The 22,531-nt window shown below is 44.3% G+C and overlaps 1 protein-coding gene across 1 annotated transcript in view; it reads right to left on the bottom strand.

Moving 5' to 3' along the window:
- Positions 1 to 3,058: 3,058 nt before the first annotated feature.
- The window catches only part of DLGAP3 (DLG associated protein 3), a 41,313-nt gene continuing 21,840 nt past the window's right edge, over positions 3,059 to 22,531 (bottom strand). The window contains exons 5-10 of the mRNA XM_007428302.2: positions 20,743 to 21,083; positions 13,094 to 13,179; positions 9,166 to 9,590; positions 6,940 to 7,031; positions 6,110 to 6,253; positions 3,059 to 3,469 (exon numbers count right to left, since the gene is read on the bottom strand). Of these exons, the coding sequence (XP_007428364.1) occupies positions 3,251 to 3,469; positions 6,110 to 6,253; positions 6,940 to 7,031; positions 9,166 to 9,590; positions 13,094 to 13,179; positions 20,743 to 21,083 (1,307 nt within the window). The 3' untranslated portion in view covers positions 3,059 to 3,250. The remainder of the gene's footprint in view (positions 3,470 to 6,109; positions 6,254 to 6,939; positions 7,032 to 9,165; positions 9,591 to 13,093; positions 13,180 to 20,742; positions 21,084 to 22,531) is intronic.

Here is a 22,531-nt window from a genome sequence, read left to right as displayed (position 1 = left end):
TTTTGGACTCCTTTCCAAAATTTGAACTGGTTTTGGAAGTCAGTAGAAAAGGTTAAGAGTTGTCTTGCCTGATAACCCTTTTTTAAACATGGTGAAGTCATCTTATTTGCGCTCCCCGTCCAAAAAACTTGCAGAGGTTTTTGCCGTGCTAAACCAAGTGCAGAGGGATGACATTTATGGTTATGCATGTCGCTCCTTTTGAAATACTTGTTTTTGGTAACTCCTTTTGGCAACCGTGGCAATTCCAATTGAGAGACGGGTAGCAAATGCCTGACCTGTTCTAGAACAGTCTATCCATTGGTTGTGTATACATGAAAAGCCTCACTAAGTCCTAACACTTTGCAGATGCATTCACACAACACATTAGGCTTGGTGAATTTTCACATTTTGTTGTGGTGGCTTAGTGTGTTGGGCGAACCCAGGTCATTGGGTTAGTTTAGTTCAACATGCTGCAGAAACCAAGCAAATGGGGTATTCCAGCAAGCAACTTAAAGCATTATGGGGATGCAGCCAAACATCTGGGGCCTGCCAGCACAGCCTTCCTGGATCTGCTGGTGATCTCCAGAAGGTTTGGTCTGTGTCTGGCTGGGAATGATAGGAGCTATAACTTTATACTTCTGGAGGGCACCTCAGAAAATAATTAATGCTACTTTGCCCAAGCTGGTGTTCTCCATTCAATGGGATTAGTAGCTCTTTGTTGAAAAGTTAGGGACATTGAGGAATGAACAGAATTTTGGCATCTGTTTAAGATTTGCATTTTTGTGGTTGTTATTTATACCTGTTTTTGAGGGACGGTAATTCAGGGTTATTTTCTTTTGGGTAAATGTGATAAGCTACATCCTAGTTTGTCCAGGATCTCATTCCCGTTTCCTTCTCTCCTGCTATTCTCCCTTCTTAGTAATTTGCTGAGAATAGGAAAAGGCAAGGATCTGTGGCAATAAGGCTGTCCTTCCTCTTGGGGCACCAGGGCCTAAGGTCTCTGTCTCTCTGCTCTGACCACAGTGGTGCCACTGACTCAGAATTCCACCCTGTTGCCACCCTGTCCAGAACTAACCTCTGATTCTGAACTGGTTCTTCTCAGTTGTCCTTCTTTTCCCTATCATTTCTGTATCGCCCATTCTTTGGTTATAATGCAGGAACTAGGAGAGCCCCACAGCTCTCAGCCCGTCATACAAAATAATCCAGCGTTCAAAAATCCAAGCTATTCTTTCTGGGGAGTCTCATGGAACAAGGTCACAAAGTCATCCTCAGCAGCTTGGTCTGGTCATTGACTTTCCTGTCTTTTCGGGGTGGTGGCGGGGGAAGTGAAAACCAGTATCCTCGCTGTCTGTATACTGATGCTGTTTTAAATATCCATGAACTGACTTACTGGTTTTCCTTGCTTTAGACTAGTGGCTGTCAGAATACTGCTTCTGCCTGGGAACTTCTGTTAAATAAGCTTATCCACCATGATAAATCATTTCTCCCAGTGTGGAATTGCTGGACAGCATTCACTTGTTTCGTTCTAAGGCAGCCTTCCCCAGTCTGGTGTCCTTCACAAGTTCCCAGCTACTGTGGCCAGCAGGAGTTGACATCCAACACATCTGGAGTTCTCCAGTTCTAGGAACTGAAGTCTAACTTCTGGAAAACATCAGGTTAAGGAAGATCTTATCCTAGGACAGACATTGCAGAAAGTAATGCTGAGGAGTACAAACTGTGCCCAGTGCCTCATACAAATGAAGTGAGCATCTTAGACCATGGACACCCTATTCAACATAGTTTCTGCAACACCCAAGTTAATATGGAGTGATTCCCTGAAGATGGGAAATCTCATATTTCATTGCTTTGGGCTATGCACCTCTAGCTATCATTTTAACTCATCCCATCCCAACTGGATGCCTTCCTGATGGGCTGGACCACAACTCCCTTATCCACCAAATCATTGTGGCTGAACATGCTGTGAGTTGTAATCCAGTCCATCCAGAAAACACCTGCCTGGGGAAGTTTGTCTTAGATTTATCCTGGGCCATTTGGGAGTTTCCAAATGGCAGGCTGCAAGGGCTATCAACTCAGTGTGAGAGTGTAACCATTCTTTTTCCTCCTTAGTGAGTTTCCACTGGTTCTTTTGAAAAGCTCAGATTGGCCCTGGGAAAACACAGAAGAATTATGAATGGAAGACATTTTCAGGAGGGGCCCTTCTTGGAAAAATCCATGAATGAGGCAGGTTGATTGCACAAGCACAGCCCTGTCTGGAAACTTCCCTTGCTCTTCTTAGAGATTCTTTATAACCACTGATGCTCTATTCTGGATCTCATTTGGATTCTCATCAACAACCTTCTTGAATAGTGAAATCATGGCTTAACTTCTGGGCAACAGGCCCCTGCTGATACCTATGATCAGACATTGGTCACTTGAGAGGCACCACCAACCTTTTAACTTAAATGACATTTTGAACTCTCCTATCAGGGAACCTTTTCTCTGCAAATTTCCCTAGACGTTTTAGCCACAATACTCCTTAGAAAACCACTGTGATATGCCAAGATCCACTAAAACACCAACCTGTTGACCTGGCGACCATGTAAGAGTTGGTTGCTTGCTAATGCTCCCAGCTTGAGACATTTGTGAGTGAGAGAAAACTGAGAGAGATTTGTAAGCGTTGTGCACGTGAGTGGTGGGAAAGGGGCTGCTGATATGGAAGGGGGGGGGGTCTCCTGAGGAGACGAGAAGCTCTCGCCATCAGAAACACAGCTGTGGTCTTGGGGGCAGTTTCTGCCCTTTCGGTTATATTTATAGAAGTACATATACATATATATTTTTATATAAATATTGATGGGCCTAGAACCCATGGAGGTGGAGTGACAGGGTGGTGGGAGGGGGCCCGAGCCTGCAGGACAGTGAGAAAAGCTCATATCCAGGGTGGTTAAAAGGGGAAGGGGTAATGCCCACTGATGGAACAGGAGGCAAAGGTGATAAGAAGAGGAAGGGGAGGAGGTGAAGGTCTGGATGGATCCAAGGAGAGCATATGGTATAGGCCGGTTGTTGCCAAGTCCTGCTGAGGGTGATGAGTGAAAGGGTCAGAACCCCAGTTTTCCCAACTGTCTGGTATGAAGTTCATGGATTTCAGAGGTTCTTTTTTTTTCTTTTTTAAAAAAAGTAGAGACGGGCAGATCCTTGTGTTTCTCCCTCAGAAGAAACAGTGGAACACAGCCAGCAGATCCCAGAATGCTGTGCGCTCTGCATGGAGCAGTGTTAGAAAAGACGGCCCCAGCCCTCACAGTCTGGTCTGGGCCTCTGGGATGTAGATCTCGATGCTGTCGGCACTCTCAGTAGCTGAGCTCTGGCGAAAAGAGGCAGCCCGCTTGGCTGCCAAGAGCCTCTTGCGAGCGTCTTGCCTCTGCCGGTCCACAGAGTCCAGAGATCGGTCCTTCACCGGGTGCAGCCGGGAGCGTGGCGGCTTCTTTGGTATCGGTGGAGGCACCTTCTTTTCCTCCTGCCGGAGACAGAGAGAGGAGAGGTGGAGAGAAAGGGTAAGCCAACTGTGGGTTAAATAGGAGTTGTGTTTGGAAAGGTTCCGGTCTCTTAGAAGACCAAATGTGGCCTCCAAGGAGAAGAAAGATTCTGCAGCACTCCAGGATGGCGATCCACAGTTCAATTAGAAATGGCTGGAGAATTCTGGGGGTTGAAGTCCACACATCTCAGAGTTGCCAAGGTTGAGGAACACTGCTAAAGACATGAGAACTAAACAGGCTTACCGATTGCCTGGCATATCCTTCCTCGTAAAAGGGTGTACATGTGTGTGTCTGCAAGGAGGGGGCAAATAATAGCAAACCCATGACTTATGTCGTTGTGTCAGATGTTAAGCTGATGTTGCTTACCTTCTGAGATTAGCCAAGGTTGACTAGGTGTTGTCGCCTAGGAGGGCTGTGCGTATACACATTTCTAATTTTATGCACACACAGCTATCACAGATATGCTCTGATATAAAGACTGATCTGCTCTAAAGTGCAGATTTCCAGTTGTCTATCAATAATCTTTCTGATTATGGCCCGACTGGGTGTGTTTTCACACTGGCTGGTTCCCTGAAGAGATTGCTTTTGTGCCATTCGAATTATCGTTTTTGGCTCATGCATAAGTGAACCTGACAAGCTTTGATCTGATTATCTTAACCCCCTTTATGTTTAGGATACTGAATTACTCTAACGAGAATGTGGGACCTGACTTTGACAGGACAGGTTTAATGGTCTCTTTGGCCCTCTTCAGTTTTGCTGTAAGTAATGCAGGAGGAGAGACATAGACATGCAGCTAAATGAAGAGCAAAAAAGGTTTGATTCCCACACTAGGTCAATTTTCCATATCCTGGAGCTCCTGAGACTTTCCTAACTCTGGGAGTTAGGAAAATCGCCGTCCCAAGGGTGAGGGATGGGGGAGAAATTCACAGCATCTGCAAATAATCTAATTTCACATTCTGCAACCAATGCACAAAGGAAAACCTTGTCATTCAAACTTTGTACTTTACTGAATTTTGGAGTGCAGTTTTTTTTAAAAAAGATGAGTGCATATTAAGGGAAAGTCCAGATAGATAGATGAGGGGGGGGGGAAGAAAGAGAGAGAGAGAGAGAGAATGGATGCATGCGTGTGCATCTGTGTTCATCAAAATCATGTACAGAAATGAATTAAGGTTAAGACTATTTATTTGCAAAGAAGAATTCTTTTTCCAAATTCTTTTTGGAAATTCTTCCGAATTCTTTTTGGAAATTCCAAAATTCTTTTTTCCAAATTCCAATTCTTTTCCCACTATTTGGAAGAATTCTCTGACACCCCCCCCCCCCACTTTTGGGGAGATAGGCATCCATAGGCATAAAAGCCACTCTCAACAAACTGAACGCGACAGATTCACACAGCTGAGAAACAGAAGCTGAAGTGGCTTTCCCCACCCTTCACATAGAAGACGGGGAAGTCTGCTCTGAGTAAAAGGATCTGGGTTCAGGATGGACTTTCTGGCATGCTGGAGGTGATAAAGCTGAAACCCTAAAGAGAATAGTGCTTTGGCCAGCGCCCAGTCCTGCCAACCAGACACGCTGGCCATCGTCTGGAAGAGTCTAAAAAGAAATATGCACAGCTGGGAGTGAATGCATGCAAGTAGCTTGAGATACACATGCACACACATACACACAGAGAGAGGAAGAACAGATGCATTAAAACATAACACATGGCAAAAATAAATAAATAAATAAATAAATAAATAAACTAAATCTGGAGCTTGCTCCTTAGCCAGATCTCGAGCTGTTCCCTGCCTCTCTATTCTAAGGAAGCCTGGCTGTTTTCTTTTTCTTTTTCAAAAATATAATGAACGAGAACAAAGATTCACTAAAAATGCCCAATTATTTTGCTGTGGCCAGCAACACAGCTTTACAGAGATGGGTGGGAGGGAGGGGGAGGAAAACAGCCATGATTACTCTCTCTCGATTCTTCATCTTTTTTATGCTCAGCAAATCTCCCAGGCCACCTGTGAGAAAAGAAACAGGAAGCCTCTGATGCATGTTGAGCTGAGAGTTGATTTGTTTTTCCTTTCCTAAATTGGCCCATCTTTAGAAGATGTATCTTCATGGGGAAGAGTCACTGGTCCCATTAGGGTGATGTTCTGGGGTTGAAGCTGGGGTTCTCATTCTGCAGAATTCGCAGGAACGGCCCCAGTGCAGCAAGCTGCCATACTGTGTTTGTGAGCAAATGAAGGGTAAGGCTGTTACTTTATTGGTGGAGCTAGCGGAGGGGGCTGCTCCTGGTGGCGAGGTTTTCTGTGACACATCCATCAGTCTGCAGCTTCCCTGGCTGGTCGTACTTCCCAGTCTGAAAATGTCCAGTCTGGAGGTCTTCCCTTGGAAGGATGGGAAGCCAGGGAGCCCACTGACTTAGAGAACTTCCCGTGAAATGCAAGATAGAACATTCACATGGACCTGTTCATTGCCTTATGCATACCCATCGTCCATCTAACTCTTTTCTCCTTGGACAGAAATTGCAAAAGCAAATTATTTTCATCAGACTGAAAAAGAAACAGTAGGGTAGGTAAAGAAACGCAGGTAAGTTTTTCCCATAGTCTGAGATCTTACCCCTTCCCCTGCCTCTTTTTTACCTTGGCCTCGATGGGTTTCCACCCGTTAGCCTTGAGCTGCTGAAGTTCGGCAAACTTCATGCTGACATCCTCAATTGAGAGCTGCAGGAGATCCCAGAATCCAGCTAGATCCTGGAAAGTGGGCATAGGAAAAGCATTTGGATCCTGCCAGGGAGAAAATGAAAGGGAGAAAGTTTTAGAGTTAGGTGGCAGAGTCAGATTTAGTGGGCTCAGTCTGCTGCAGGGGTGATTGCAGGGCATGGTCAAAAATGTGAAGTTGGCATCCATGAAGGTGTGATGAAAACTTGGCCTGTGGTTTAGTGTGGAGCTTCAGTTGCATTGGCGTGGCTGCCATCTTGACTTTTGGACCACCCCCTGTGGACATCCCTGGTCTGCTGGGAACTGGAGTTCAAGGATAGCCAGAGGACAACACTTTGCCCATTCCTGGTATAGCATGCCATGTGGCATTTTCAATGACAGCTTGGCATCTGCTGTAAAATCATGCCCAAGGAAAAAGGCTGAACTCACAGGTGGCATGGAAAAGTTTTACCACTCCCTATTTTCTTCCAAGCTCTCAGAAGGTGGCAGCGTTAGACTGACCTTGTGTGGACTTGAAAATTAAGAAGGAACCACCAGGAATTCCAGGGTTATAGGTTAGACGTCAAACTAACCAACTCAGAAGAAATTCATGGCAAACTACTACTACTGTATTATTGCCAAAGAAACTCCCTGGGCATGTCCATGAAGTCAGCAGAAACTGAATTCTTGAAGGAAACTGGACTTTTTTTACCACTCCAAATTTTGGAAGGCATGTTAAGAAAACCTATTTATATACCAAGTGTTCCCCTCACCATATTTTGCTGGCAAAGTCGGTAAAACTGTTGGACTTTCTGGCTCATCAGGAGCTGGGCACTGCCAACCGCGCTACGGATCTTCTCAAGAACTGTACAGAAACAGGATAAAGAAGAAAATCAATGGAAACAGTAACTATTGGAATAAGTCTGAAGTCTGGTCTACGCTAGTGTTTCTTGACAGTTCCTCTGCATGACAAATCAGCTATGACATTGCACAGGTTTCTGCATTTAAAGAGCCAATCTTTTTTTTTTTTTAAGACAACTCAAACGACCATGGGGAGCAGCTTATTAATACTGGAGTTGAAACAATGTGAATTCTTTTGAAAACTGGCATTTGCAATGGGCAAAAAGCTCCCAAATGTGGCATCAATAGCAGATTTCCTCCAGATGCAAATAACATCAGAGGAGGATCCCCCCCCCTCTAAATTGCTCTAAGAGTTAAATCCCCTCCTTTTTATGCCTGCTGCTATCTGGGGAACATTCAGCTGCATGGATTCTATTTCCATGTTTCAGAGATGCCATGTTACATGCAAGAGATCAAGGGCATATTTGAATAATCCCTCCAGGAATGGAAAAAAATTCTACCTATTATTATACAATTCCGTATGAACCTTCCAGCTGCTTTTCTATTTATGTGATACAAAACAATCTATGAAAAATTAGGCTAACCATGAATAAAATACTTGGGTGGGTTTTCTTTTATGTAGTACGCTGGCTTAGTTTAGTGGGTGAACTCAATTCTACCCAAAGCAGGAAAGGGGATAGTGTGTCTGTTCAAATGTTGTGGAATTGCACTTCCTACAACCAGAGGCATCTTGGTGGGTGGGTGGGTGAGAGACAGAAAAGTCAAGGTGGCATGACAGGGCTTCAATCACATGATCTGGTTGCCATCTTGACTTTTTTTACCTCCTTGGCAGATACCCTTGCCTATGTACAACCCTCGCTCCTGGCACACATTTATGGTTTATCAGTTTCTAGAAGTAAGCAGGTTATCCATCCTTGAAATAATGCAATAATAATTATTATTATTAAAAAAACGGTACAAATGAATGCTGTACCAAAATCTGTCATGCACTTTCTCAAACATTTTCTACCCCGTGGAAGAGGCTCCTGTTTTCTACCACAGGATACTTGAGAATATCTTGGTTTGTCTTGGAGGTGTTTCTGAGCTAACTTTATTATTGGATGTGGGACAGGATGCAACAATTGCTGCTGTTGTTTTGGTGACACATCTTTTCATCCCTCTGAAGCCTCTGTGGAGTCCCATACTTTCCAGTCTGAAAAAATCCCATGGAAGAGTTTCTCTTCCTTGGGATTGAATCAATGCGTGGGAAGGCAGGGAGACAGCAGATCTCTGGAGAGTTGGTTTTACAAACCAGACAAGAACACTCAGGCACCTCCTAATAATGAAATAAGTGGAGGAATGTCACCTTTCACTCATGAGGAATTCACGGATGTTCTCTTCTCCTTTGAAAGGTATTTGAAAAACAAATTCTCTTTTATCAAATGCAAGAGAGACTACTTCTGCATAGCCCTCACAGATATTTTTCTGTAGTCTAAAAGACATTGAGGACATTTTGCCAGGGGACCACTTGAGATCTGGAGCTTGCTTTACATTTACAATAGGAAGGATTGTAAAATTAATAAAGCTGGTCATTATGGTACATGGTTGCAATGATGGCCAATTGATTTTGGCTCTTAGGTGTCTACAGTAGATGCCCCACCACTGTTGGAACTGATTACAGGACAGCATTAGAAGGGGAATTAGGGGGCATTAGCCCACAACTCAGCAGTGGCCCCACTTCTGACCTCTACAGCACCTGTAGGATTCACATGTTATACGTAGGGATGGGGGTCCTTCTTTTGTGACAGGCACCTCCTTACCCCAAAGGATGAAGTCCCAGCAAGCAATAGAAGCTACAGAAGAACCACAACAGGCAGTGTTGCCTGATCCCTTTCTCTCCATACCAGCAGAAGGAGAGCAACAGAGTGAGTGCAGCAGATGAAGCCCATGATGCAGCATCTATTTATGGCTTTTGATTTGGACTATTGGTCTAAATGTTGGACTCTACTCATTGCAATAATCCTTTCTTTTTCTAGTTAGGTCTTAATTTTGTCATCCGAAATGTGTTCTGCAGCAGAGCCCCACAGTTTGGCTTACACCCAGCTACCGGCAGTGGTGCAGATGGAACTGTCCAACCTCCTAGCCCCAGGAAGACTCACCCTCTTCCGGCAGATCGTAATCTTCCGCCTCCAGCTCCATCTGCTGGCACCAGCCTTCCATCTTTTCCACCTCGGCCTGCAATAACTTGATGAACCACTCGCCGTCCCGGTGGCAGGGTGATGCTCGGCCAGAATCCGGCAGGCTGCGTGAGCCTCGGTCCATCCAGGACTCCTGTCGCGGTACTTCCACCGTATCGTATTGCATCTGGTAGTCCTCCCGATAGGCCCACTGCCCTTGCGTGTGAACTGTCTTGTAGACCGAATATTGCCGCGTGGACTCGGGCTCGGAGGAATGCCGCTGGAAGGAACGTCCAAACTGAAGGGCCTTGTCCTCAGTGGCCACCGCCAGCCCAGCCAGGCCTTCAAGCTCTAAGTCGGCCTGCACACCTGCCGTCACACTGTTGGACCGTTTGAACCGAGCGCGGCTGGGATGAGGAGGAGAAAGGATTCAATCAATCAAGTTTATTACAGCCCTTAGGCCAGATACAGTCAAAATATCTAATAATAGTAGTAATATATCCTTCTACATGTATGATATGTATGTATGCGTCTATCTATCTATCTATCTATCTATCTATCTATCTATCTATCTATCTATCTATCTATCTATATCTCAGAAAAACAGGGTCTAAAATAGTTGAGACTAAAAATACTAAAATAGATCAAAATAAAACACTGTTGTAAAAAATGCCAAACCTAGGTAATAGCGTGGCGTATCGTACAGATGGTAGCACAAAACTGGGAGACTGGAGCGGATATTTTTGAGTCCCTTGTCCAAAAGAAGCAACATTAAATAAAAATCAGGAGAAAGGGTTAGATTTCCCTGGAATTCTATAACCCGAAGGAATTCAACGGAGAGAGGTTTGGCCCACTTAGCACGTTTTATTTTGACCGTGGGGTTGTCTCACCTGGAACAGAGTTAGGACCGTGAAGTTGTTTTTTTCCAATCCTATTGTACAAAACTTTCTCACTCCTATCCATGGCCTTTGTGAACTGCATGTTCTAAAGTTCTTTCTCAACCATCGAGGGCCGTGAAAACCTGGGGGTGATGCAGTGACATTACCAGAGGGTGAGGCCAGAAAGCTCAGCCCCGCTTTTTGATTTGTGGTCAAAATTTGTAATAAATTTTGGATGTGCGAAGAGATGGATGTGTAAAATGGGAAGCCTGGCATGGATTTTTTTTTTTTTAATCATTCTTCTGGAACATGTCAGTTTTCTCCTGGAATATTCCAATCTGTGCAATCCAGAGATGGTTGGTTAGTTCCAGATGTTCACTGGCTGAAAAGGAAGTGGTTCATGGTTTCCAGATGTGCTTCATCCCTGAACCTGAATGCTATGAACTATTTCCCTTTCCAGCCAATCTACTTCTGCAACTGCATGAACTGCGTTGGGACCCAAAAAACAGTACCTTCTGGAAGAAAACCAGAATAATCTGTCACTGAAGTTCCTGATTTTGCACATCCCTGGTAGATGCTTCAAAAACTTTTTTTTTCTTGCATTATTTTAAGGCAGGAAAGTGTGACAGTGGTATAGTCTTTGGAGGCGAGGGGGCAAATACTGTGATAAAATTACATTGTGAGGTCATGATGCAAACTGATCTTCTGCACTTGTGTTTCTGGAGACAAATGCATCAGTCATGGGGTTTGTGCTGTGATGTCACAATGGATGTCTCGTCACTTCCTTCCTGCTGACCCTGGACTCTTATCTGTGCCTACCAAAATGGCCTGGCCGTGGTGCCAGATTCACCAGGAGCCAAGGGGAGAGCAGCCTTCTCAATGGCTCCAATAGGACCCATCTGTAGAGTCAGGAGGAGCAGGTTTGGCCACTGCAATCCCCATTCGCTTATTGTTTGTGGTTTAAAACCAAGCCCTGCTGAAGGTGATCCAGGCTAGTATATGCTATACTAGTGTAGCTGGGCTAGTAGCATTCAGAACAATGGAGCAGAAAAGATCCAGCAGTGAGCTTTAGTTTCAAAATGTGTTTCGGTAACAACAGCTCCCAGGCCATGTCAATATTATATTGGGAAGTCTGGGAAACAGGTTTTCCACACCCCGTGTGATAGTCTGAGGATGCCATACACATCTCTTTCTGCCACAGAGCTATTGGGACTGGGAGGCAGGAACTTAGAGCCTGGGAAGCCTTCAACAAGCAGGAGCAAATTCCATGCCTTCTTGGGTGAGCATCAGCCTGCTTCCTCCCTTCCGTTCTCTGGCCTGTTTCTATGGCAACCAGTGTTGGATGGATGCTAAAGGACCAGAGAGAGAGACTATGTGCAGCAGAGGACGTGCCGGCCAATTGTTCGCTGGAAGAAGAAATGGGATATCTAGTTAGGTGCTCTGAAATTCAAGGGCCTGTGTGGTGAACTGTGGGGACATCAGTCATTGCCAAAATATTATAAATCAGACTTTCTGGCTTGTGCACATGGGTGCTCATCCTTCGTTCAGAGTCAAGGATGCTCCCTTCCAGGACTCAGGCTAATGAGTCCTTGCTCATTCCCATTCTGTATTAGGTTGCCCCAAACCTGTATGTAGGTTTCTTGTATAGCCATTGTGGTATCCCATCTATCATTTGCATGGTGGGATCATGACACTTCTGATGTCACTTGCCTTCCTTGCCTTCCCACAGATGTCCATGACCCTGGGTCTACCAGACATGTTAGACTTTGGGATGATGGGAGTTGAAGTCCAACAGATCCAAATGGCCCCCAAGGTTGGAGAAGACAGGGTGGGAATGCCAAACTCAGCCCAACCAAAATTCCTAATAGGTCATGTTCATGGCCACTGGACAACATTCCCTAAATGCAAGAGTGTGTATACAGGTAGTCTTCACTTAATGATGGCAGTTTGGACCGGAATTTCCATCACTAAGTGACACAGTTGTAAAACATAACATCACGTGACTGTGCCACTTAGCGATGGAAATTCTGGCACTTCCAGTTGCTGTTGTTAAACAAACCACCATGGGTCATTAAGCAAGGATGTCACATGGTGGCTGTTTGCTATCTCCTGCTGGCTTCCCCGTTGACTTTGCTTGTAGGAAGCTGGCAGTGACGGTCACCAATGGTGATCACGTGACCACCGGACACTGTGACTGACATAAGTATGAGGACCAGTTGTTAAGTACCACTCATTCAGTGCTATTGTAAGTTCGAATGGTCACTGAATGAGTGGTCGTTAAGCGAGGGCCACCTGTAATTTGATTTCACGTCATTTACTTCTAAATACAGCTTGCCAGCTGACTCTCTAGCCATAGATTTAATCTTTCACATCAAACATTACAGGTAAGTTGTGGTAACAGCTTTGGAGGTTCTCACTCAAAGCTTTTTGTGGGTCATAAAGGCCCTGGAGCCTCAAATTGTGCACCTCTGATTTAATTTGCCTTGCAGGGTTGTCATTTGATCTATTCTGGACAGGGACATCTGTGGGAGGGAAAGGGTAAAAAAAGTCAAGATGTGGCTGTGACTGCATGATTGAAGCCCTGGCTGTTTGTCCTTGGTGGTGCCTGCAAGAAAGAGCCAAAGCCTCAATCTCTGCTTGTGGCCTTCTTCTATGAGCCCCCAAGAGTCCTCTGAAAAGGATATCCTCTAGCAAAATCCCTCAAAAGGCCTCATGCAGTCATTCCGACTTTTAGAAAAAGTCGGAATGACTGCATGAGGCCTTTTGAGGTGCATTAAATCCCAAGACAGGGCAATTATATTCAGACTTGGCCTGGAAACATCCATAGGTAACCAAATTGTCCTTAAGAGCTAACGATAGCATTTCTTGCTTGAATCCCTTTGGAAATTTTGCCCTGCAAATATTGATCAATGTCGCTGACAATTTTTTGCATGAATGCAGGAGACTGTGGCATGGTGTGTGTATGCGTGCCTCTGCCTGTGTATGTGAGGGAAGAGACACAAGGACTGAGAAGCATGTTTAACCAGCCATACCGTTTATCTTCTTCCACTTGAACACCGATGGAGTGGAACTCTCGACAGCTTCGGCTTTCAGTGTCAGAATCCGATATGGTTTCCACCTTTGGGGAAGGGAAGGGAAGGGAAGGGAAGGGAGGAAGGGAGGAAGGGCAGAAGGAAAAGAAGTTGATTAATGGAACGGGAAGAAAACTTAATTAGCAGAACAGAGGGGAGGTAGGTAGTTGCTTAATGAAAAAGAAAGACGTTTATTAACAGAACAACAACGACAAAGAATTCAGACTTAATAACAAGCATAAATGGAGATTTGACAATGGAAATTTTAAAAAGAAAGAAGCACAGGAAACCAAATTGATAAGCGAAGGGAAAACCTTTTTTTTAAATAACAAAGGAGGAGTGTAGAGGAAGGTATAGGAATTATGACAGTTAGGAAGAACAAAATAAGGAAAGAAAAAGGCTAGAGTCAAGGAAAGGTGGATAAGAGTGTCGGAGTAAAAAGCAGAAAGAATAAAAGAACTAAAGATGGATAGGAAAAGATGGGTAGATACTGAGATGAAAGAACGGAAGTATGAAAGAATATAAGATATGAAGAGAATACACAGTTGAGAGAATTGTTTTGAATCAGATGAGAAAAAATACGTAAGGACAAAGAAAAGGAAGGAACGAAGAAAAGCAATGGTCAGATCGGTAGGAAAAGATAATACGCCTGGAAAATGAGGCTAGCTTGGTAGAAGAAAAACTTAAAAGAGGAGAGAGAAAGCAAGAATGATGGAAAAGTCAACTAAGCAATGGCATTTGAGGAGAAAAGAGTGAGAGAAACCGATTCCTAGATGTGACTTGGGATGGAGAGGGAATAAGAAGGAGAGACGTCTTTTGCAAAGGGGAATCGTGCACTCAAATTCCCAAGAACAGAAGGAGATCCAGATCAGTCCTATGCAGAGCAGAGCTGAGTGGAGGGAAAGCCTGGCTTTGCTTCCTTCCGTGTCCCTCTTCCCAGATGCCAAGGTGTCCAAAGCCCCTACGGCTTATCACCAAGATGCTCCAGAATACTGGGTGGAGTCCAAAGGAAAGTCAGGATGCCATAAGTCTTCTTTTGCCTTAATGGAAAACTTCCCATCAACAGACTTGTAGGGAGATAAGAGACGAGCAGACGGAGATTTAAACTCAGTTTCAACCATAAAGGTCTTGGGGGACCCTCTCTAGCCGGACTTACCTCGCAGGGCCGTGGTGGGACAGGGAGGGAGAGCAATATGAATATGAAGGAAAGACAGATTCAGATAAATCAACCTTTCAGTCTCCTCATTCCCCATATCTATGCTCTTAAAACAAATATTCAGGTATCAAAAGAGAGGACATAGTACACATTTCTTCACGTGTCAATGCTTTTCATTTGAAAATTGTATTCTTAGAGAATGTTAAAAATGGTTTGCTTTTCCTGCTTCGTTGGCAGGGCCTGGGAATCACACAATTTTTGCCACGACAGCAGAAAATGGGCGCATGAAACCATTATTTTCTTTTCATTTCTAACCCCTTGTGTGGGTGGAAAGAGGGATTTTGCAAAGCTGGCTCCTGGAGAAAAGTTTGAAGTCTCCCCATTCTGCTTGTACTGGCCCCAGTTAGGAACTTCCCCCCCTCCCCCATACTTTGTACAAAAGCAGCTTCACGTTAGGCATTTAACCCAGGTTTGTACAATCCCCTCAACCCCAGTTCCCACATAACATGCTATTGCCAGACAAATAAACCATACTTTGGCTTGATGTATTGGCTCGATCCACAATACACGCTAAGATAATAGTAGTGTTCTCATGACCCTCTTAACGTAATTACCGTATGAATTCATTAAGACGTTGAACCATAAGCCGGTTCAGTGGTCTGGCTTTCCTATCATACACTAATCCACAGAAGAACTGATCAAGCTGCCCTAACAACAGCCGCATTTGTAACTGATTTACTTAAGCCCGTGGGATGTGAACACAGCTAATACTTAGTTTTTGCACAGCTTGGACCACAAAGTGCTTGACCCTATTTTAGCCTGTTGTACCAACCCGCCTGTTAGTGTGCGGTTTAGGCCCCCATGAAGAAGTTTGTGTTTTCATCTATTTCGGAGCTTCCTTCGAACAGTAGGAAGCAAAATGTTGAAGTTTAACCCATGAGGCTGTCAAGATCTCAGGAAGATGCGCGGTCCATCTTGGCAGAGCAACCCCAGGGTGGTGAGAGAAGGCTCCCTGTGGCCGATGGGTCTCAGGTTCACTTCTGTTGCAAAAACAGAGGAGGCAGGGCTGGGGAAGAAGCCGGCAGCCCTCCACACCAGGAAAAGCTTTCATTGCTCCAGCGTCTACCTGCTAGGCTGCAGTTAATGCAACTGGCACTGGAATGGTTTAAAAGCAAAACAAAACCTCAAATGGAAATTCTAGAAGCTTGCCATTGTCTTGACTATGTTTGGATGAGGTCCTGGCGGGGACTGGCACTGAAACAGTAAATAGGGTTTTTCAAACTCTCTCAATGGTGTGAAAAATATTGGCTTCTGTTGCAGAACACAACCCTGGATACCTGAGTCTTTGGAAGACGGGCACGGCAGCTTAATTGATTCATTTGGTGTCAGCTTGGAGCGGTTTGTTAAGGGCTGTCCCCCCTACTTTCGACATTTTGACCTTGTCAAAAGCAACTGCACACCATGAAGTTGGACCAGACACTCCGTTTCCGCTTGTTTGCCCCCTCGGCTGAACCGCTTGGATACCCTTGTCTAAACTCCATTGAACCTCTCTCTGCAACACCTGGGCTGATGCTAAGTGACAAAGCCTGCTAAGGAAAGAGACGGCAGAGCATGTGGCAGAAATGCAAATTTAGAAGGAGAAGAAAAATTGGAAACCGTCCAGAGTGGGGCGGCCGTGGAAGTGGGGAGGTCAAAGTGAAGACCATGGCTGCAGCTGTGCAATAAAAGTCTTGTCTCTTTTTTGTATGCAGAGAGACGAACAAACAACAAACAGAAAAAGGTAAAGTTTTGACAGCACAGTGGTGAGCACTGTCTTGATTTTTCTGATTCTGCGTGGATGCCCCTGACCCAAAGGAAAGGCCTATTAATGAGGGGCTTATCTGGAGACTCTTCTATTTGAAATAGAAAGAGAAATCTTTCCTTATTCTTGCCATGAGAAACAGGCTTTTTCAGCTTGGAGTTGGCCTCAGTTTATTGCTTCCAGCTTTTTCTGTTGCTAATGTGAAGTGAGGAAAACATGTTGGTTAGAAGGATACCAGCTTTGTGTGTGTGGGGGGGGGGGAGGACAGTCTATCTTCTTGTCTCTATGCCCAGGATGGCAGCATTCTTTAATGGGAAGGTAGGAAGACCCCTCTTGCTCCCTTAACTTTGGCTGCTCCTCTCAAAGCGTTGGGAAAGGAGGCGGCTTCTCAAGCTGAAGCCCGTGTGGGGAGGAATGCAGAGATTTTATAGCCCCCAAAGTTGGGGAGGGGCAAGAAATGGAAAGCTAGTATTGAATTTATTTTTGTACCTTTGAGTCAGCCTTGACTTCTGGTGACTGCCTGGACTAGTCCTTCCAGTTTTCTCGGCAAGGTTTCGGAAGTGGTTTGCCATGGCCTCCTTCTTTCCTAGGGCTGAGAGGGAGGGACTGGCCCAAGGTCACCCAGTTGCCTTTGTGCCTAAAGTGGGACTAGAACTCACAGTCTCCCAGTTTCTAGCCTGGTGCCTTCACCATTACATCAAACAGGTTCTTTAGTATTGAATTGGTTAGAAGTAAATGCAGGAAACATGGCAGACGGGTTTGCATGTTGAGTTTCTCACTGTCAGAGGTGATCAATTGTCTTACCTGGTCACTAAACCTGCTTGCAAAAAACCTAGTAAGGTTTTTTGCAAGCAGGTTTAGTGACCTGGTAAGACAATCACACCATCACACATGATTCCTTGAGATTTAGTGAGCATCACACATGATTCCTTGAGGTTTAGTGACCAGGTTTAGTGACCAGGTAAGACAATCACCCCATTGCACATGATTCCTTGAGAAGGCTTTTGCAACTGTCTTCCTGCACCAGTGAGCCAGACAGTACCATGGCACACCTTGGCAATCACAAGCCCTCTAGTTGTTTGGCCCTTCACCATCCACCTCTGGCCAGCATGGCCAACAGCAAAGAATTGTGAGATTGAACTATTTGGAGGGCACTTGGTTGACTATACCTACCCAATGGAGACCAGTAACTAGCTACATCAGGTTCTGCATTAATTTGATGCAGTGATTGAAACTGCTACTTTATTGTTGATTTCACACAATACATTATATCCTAAACCATGGTTAATAGAATACAATGCCTCGGTTTATGCCCAAATAAACTATGTTATAGCTTAATGGGATAGTCTAGTTCACCCAATCTGCTAAGACATTGTCTGCAATCCCATAAGAATTTGCAAACCCCACATATGAGTTCCATCTTTGTTGCTAGTGACATCCACCTCTTCTGAAGATGCAGATGCTTAAAGGGATAGACAAAGAAATGTTCTTGTCATTTTTCTTTGGCACCAGAATAAATTAGATGAGGATTAAGGAGAAGAAGTAGAGAGGATTATATTTGATTAGGTATATATTTAGTCAGAAAAATGCCAGCAAAAAAAAAAAAAAAAAATCCCCAAAGGAGTTTTAAAAGTCTAAGGATTGCATAGAATGCTCCAACTCCTTTCTTCTGATTTTAAGGTCTTGGCTTTCATTTTTGACATTAGATGTTCATTTGTTGGTTTGAGGGCCAAGAAAAAGAAAGATGGTGGGAACAGCTTTCACTGCAATGTTCTTCGCTCATCAGCATTCGAGGGAATGGCCAAAATAGTTGTGGCTTCTCACAAAGAGATCTTGGTCCATCCCTGAACTTCTCTTTTATTAAAAAAACAGGATTAAAGATGTTGGTGAAAGAAGTTGGTGCTCAAGTTAGGCAAAAAAGAGTGCTGGGAAGGAATTAAGATTAAAGTGATGGCTAATGGATGGAGGTTAGTGCATCCTCTGAGCCATACTGCATAGAGGGAGATTTCTGAGTAGGTTGGTGAGAGGACCAGAGAGAGAGACTCAGTTGCTCACCCAAATATGGTAACCGCACTCCATCAAGGCTGCTTTAATCATAGCCAAGACCTCCCATGTAACTTTCTCCTGATCCTAAAGTATCAAGTACCGTTGCATGCTTTCTGTACAATTCCAAGAAGAGCCCACATGGGTCAGCCCAAAGGTTTATACAGTCTACCATTCTGGTGACTTTCTGGGTCCTTCTGGAATAGCTAAAGTAAGACATGAAGACATTAGAAACATCACATCTGAAGAAAGGCCATACGGGCAATTGATGAAATGTACTGTGACATCATGACACAACCCCCCTCCCCTGACTTACATACTGCGATGCAATATGAGAGGCCTGGGCTTGTGTTGTGATGTCACAATGCATGTGACCTTGTTTTTGCATTGTTGTGGAGGTGGGATCCTTGCCCAACTTTGCCTCTGGCCACCCTGGTTCAAATCCAAATTGAACTGAGATTAAAATGCATTCCTCAGTGGGGCCTCCAGTCAGCTCCTCTCTTAAGATATCACCCAAAGCAAAGAAAGTTATCCTTTGGGGGAATAGTTGATGCTGACAGCAGTGAGCATGAGATCCCTAATGTCTAGGGCTGTGCCGTACTTTGGTTCTGAAGGCAAAACAAGGCTTTGGATGGTTCACGTGATACCCAGCTGCATGTCCTTAAACCAAAGACATCTTTTCCTAGGATCAGCTGCAGGTCCTATCACAGCATCCTGTGAAAAGATGTGGCTGCTTTAAGGAGTGTCAAACAGACGCCATGCAAGCACCCAGATGCATGCTTTTGCCTTCAAAACCAAAGTACTGCTTAACCCTACTGATTTTTCTGAAGCAGCAGCTTATCAGCAAACCAGCCTCCTAGCTCCAGTTGGCTGCCTGATTTCTTCAGAGGAAACATGTCAGTAAACTACGCAAATGTTTATTCAGTCCGTTACAAGTACCTTCCTTTGAGGTTTTTTTAAAACTGAGATGAGACTTGCCACCTTCTTGAATCTTCTTGAGAATGACTTGCCTGGTGGGAGAGCTGAACTGAATCGAACTGAATGGAAAGCATCAGGTTTTCCAGACACCTATAAAATGTGAACTCTTGTCTCCCTGAAATCTGGCTAGTATGGTTGCCTCAAATTAACATGGGGCTAATGTTCCAGAAACAAAGAGAATGAAAACAACAGCAAAAGCTACAGGTAAGGAAGAATGCCAAGGTCTTCCATGGAAAGCAATGGGAAAAGAACCCTGATCAGGAAAACATTGGCCCTTATCAGGAATCACTCAGGAAACCGATAAAAGTGAGAGGCCTAAGAAAACAAAAACATGATATATCTGTCCTAGCAAAGCCCTTTATTCTGTGTGAACTGACATTCTGCTGCTATCTAGAAAGCAATTGTGCAATCAGATTAACAGGACCGAAGGGTGTGAAGGGGCTGTCAAATTACTTAGTTCATTTTCAAGCTCTCAATTATATCAGACTCCCTCCTCCTCTTATGAACGTGGACTTTATCTATGAGGAAGCTCTAGTGTGCAACTCCTATGGAAATGTACATATAGTGAGGATGGGATAGGGCAATGGATGTGCTCATACAACCCACTTAGCCTGGTCATTGAATTAGCTCATTTTCTGGGGTTTGGCATAATACATTGAAGCATAAACTAATCATGCAGGATGGGTTCACACAAGCCAGTAAACCAGTGGTTCTCAAGCTGCTATATTGTAAGTCCCCAGGAAGGCCATTTGTACATTACAGGCATTGTATTATTACATTTATCATTTAGGCTAAGAGTTAAATAAACTTTCAGTTTTTTACCTTGCTTTACCTAAAATACTCCAAGTTCCACTTCTGGTGTGCACACCACCAGTTGAGAACCATTGCACTAAGCCACAAAAGAACTAACCAAGGTTCAAGTTTAGCGTGCTATGCAAGTACAGCTGTCAATGGGCTTGATTCAATGTGTCATATGAACATAGCCAGGGTGTCTTCTAGCACACCCATGTGGTTTCCACATTAGTGATTTATAGCTTCTTCTTGAGTCATACAACTATCATTATGCCAAAATAACAGTAGTGTGGACAGGCTTCATATCACTTCAACAATGGATGGGTCATGCTGTGAAGACAAGTCAGTAGTACAGAAATGACCCTAGAAACACTCTTTGGGGGTCTTTGTGATATCTTATCCCTTTCTTTGCTGATCACAACACTGGCTATTTTGGTGGTATAAATCACAGTCTAGCAAGCACGGGATAGCAAGCAACCCTTAAAGCCTGAATGTGATTTCATTTTTATGAAGATGTGAGATGGATGGAAATACTCTCTATAGCCCAAACCTCTTGGGTTTTCTAAAAAAAATTCAACCTATTTGAGGCTTGCTCAACATTTTTTCATTTTTGTGGTTTGCCTTGCAAATGCAGCTGAGGAAGCTAAAGCTGCACAAAGGGAGCCTCAAACATCTCCAAAGACTTGGCAGTACATTCAACATTTGTGGTTGTCACTGATGACAACAGAAGCAAAGTAAGATAATGGTCAAAAGCAGAGCTTCTTGCTTCTGTGAGCATCGTTGAACTATCCCCAGCCAAGATACAACCTCCCTCCAGTATGTAAGCCGTCCTGAACCTACCTGAACTCCAATAGATGGGCGCCATTTCCTCTGGCGAGCCAAACTTCTTAGCTCTTCCCTCCCTGGAATCGTCCTGATGATAAGGGTGGAGGGTTTGGGGGAAGTCCGGGGTTGGACCGAAGGCAGATCCAGAGACATGGCAGTGATCTTGGTGCTTTCTAAACTCTCAGTGGAGTTGCAGTGCTTGGTGGCTTCTTTGGCCCAGGATGGGCTTCTGTTGACCTCTCTGGGCAGGAAACTGTCATGGGTAGATTCGGTGCTGCTTTGGGTTGTAACAGCAATGAGGGGCTTGGCTTTGATTCCTGAAGGGAGGGCAGGTGGAGCTTTCCGGTAACTAAAAGCTGTATGGAGGTTGGGGGGTGGGTAGAGAAGAGAAAGGAAAGCAAAATGGGCCAATTGAAAAGGAGGCTGGGCTCTCATTAGCATGTACTGGGCTGTATCCATGGCATCACAAACTCCTTGCCCCACGGCTGCCTGGTTTTGGAAATAATTTGCTGCAATGGGAAGAAGAAATAACCTCGAAAAACAGGAGGAAGAGCTGCAACCAAGACAACAGTCAGACAAGAAAAATCTGAGTCAGAATAGAAATATAATGTGAGAAAGCGTCTCAGACATGACCTTCCCTAGTTGCCATGAAGATAAGGAGAGGGAGGGGGGAAGTGCATTCAGACTTGATGTCAACCCTCCAAGTAGACCAGACCTGAAAACCAAAGCCATGCAAGCTAATACTATTTTTATTGTAAGGTTATAGTAAGAATCTTGCAAATCTCAATGTGCTTCCCTCTCCTCCTCCTTATCTTCATGAGAACCAGGGAAGGTCATGTCTGGGACGCTTTCTCAAATTACATTTCTGCTCTGACTCAGATTTCTTTTATCTGACTGTTGTCTTGGTTGCGACTCTTCCTCCTGTTCTCAGGGTTATTCCTTCTGTCCATTACATTTACAGACCCAGTTTATGGATAATGTTGGTCCAGGACAGAGAACTTGGTCAATTTTTGTCTTTATTCTTTCCTCTACAAATGCAAGCTAATATGAATGGATTCATAACGAAAACAAGTAAGTCATGTTTATATACAATAAATAGAATTCTACATTCCTGAAAGTGAAAGTGAGAGGTAAGGTAGTTTGTTAGTAGACCTGGTTCCAGGCTTAGTGCAAGTATCTGGAGGTATGCTATGAGAAAGCCTCCTCCTAAAACCATGGGGAACTCTGTATCATTCCACTGGACTGGGTTCCTCCAATCTTTTTCTGACTAAAAGCCCCACTAGACTTCTGAGTAGAATATTGGGTATTGCCCTTTAAATAGTAGGTGGGTCCAGAACACAGAAGAGGGAGGGGCTAACATTGGTTTTAATTGAAATTAAATACAGTTAATATGGTTACCTGTATTACTAATAGAACCTTTTTGTCACATTAGAAAGAGTAATATTTGGCAGGGGTGACATTGGTTGTGTGCCTCCAGTGTGGACAATGCTAAATGTTCCATGCACTAGTCCCTCTATCTGAGTGGACAATATATTTTTCATATGGGGTCCAGCTCAGCTTCCCATTTGCAGTTCCACCATGCTGGAGACCAGCTGCCAATTTCCCCCCTTTTCTCTGCAAAAATGAGTGGTAGTGGAAAGCTACTAGGAGGTGAATTGCTCCTATCCTTATCCTTAGCATCCTCAAATGCAAAAGAAGACCCCAAACAAGTTGAAAATTCTTGGCTCCACTCCTTGAAGCAATATCACTACATGTAAATGAATGTGGAACTGACTTTGGGGAGGGTGTGAGCAAGCCATTAAGG

This window comes from Python bivittatus, unplaced genomic scaffold (assembly GCF_059951505.1).
Source record: "Python bivittatus isolate LINGU-HERP-01145 unplaced genomic scaffold, Pbiv_v1 ctg000260_np1212, whole genome shotgun sequence".
NCBI lineage: Eukaryota > Metazoa > Chordata > Lepidosauria > Squamata > Pythonidae > Python > Python bivittatus.
This window is presented reverse-complemented; position numbering and strand designations above follow the sequence as displayed.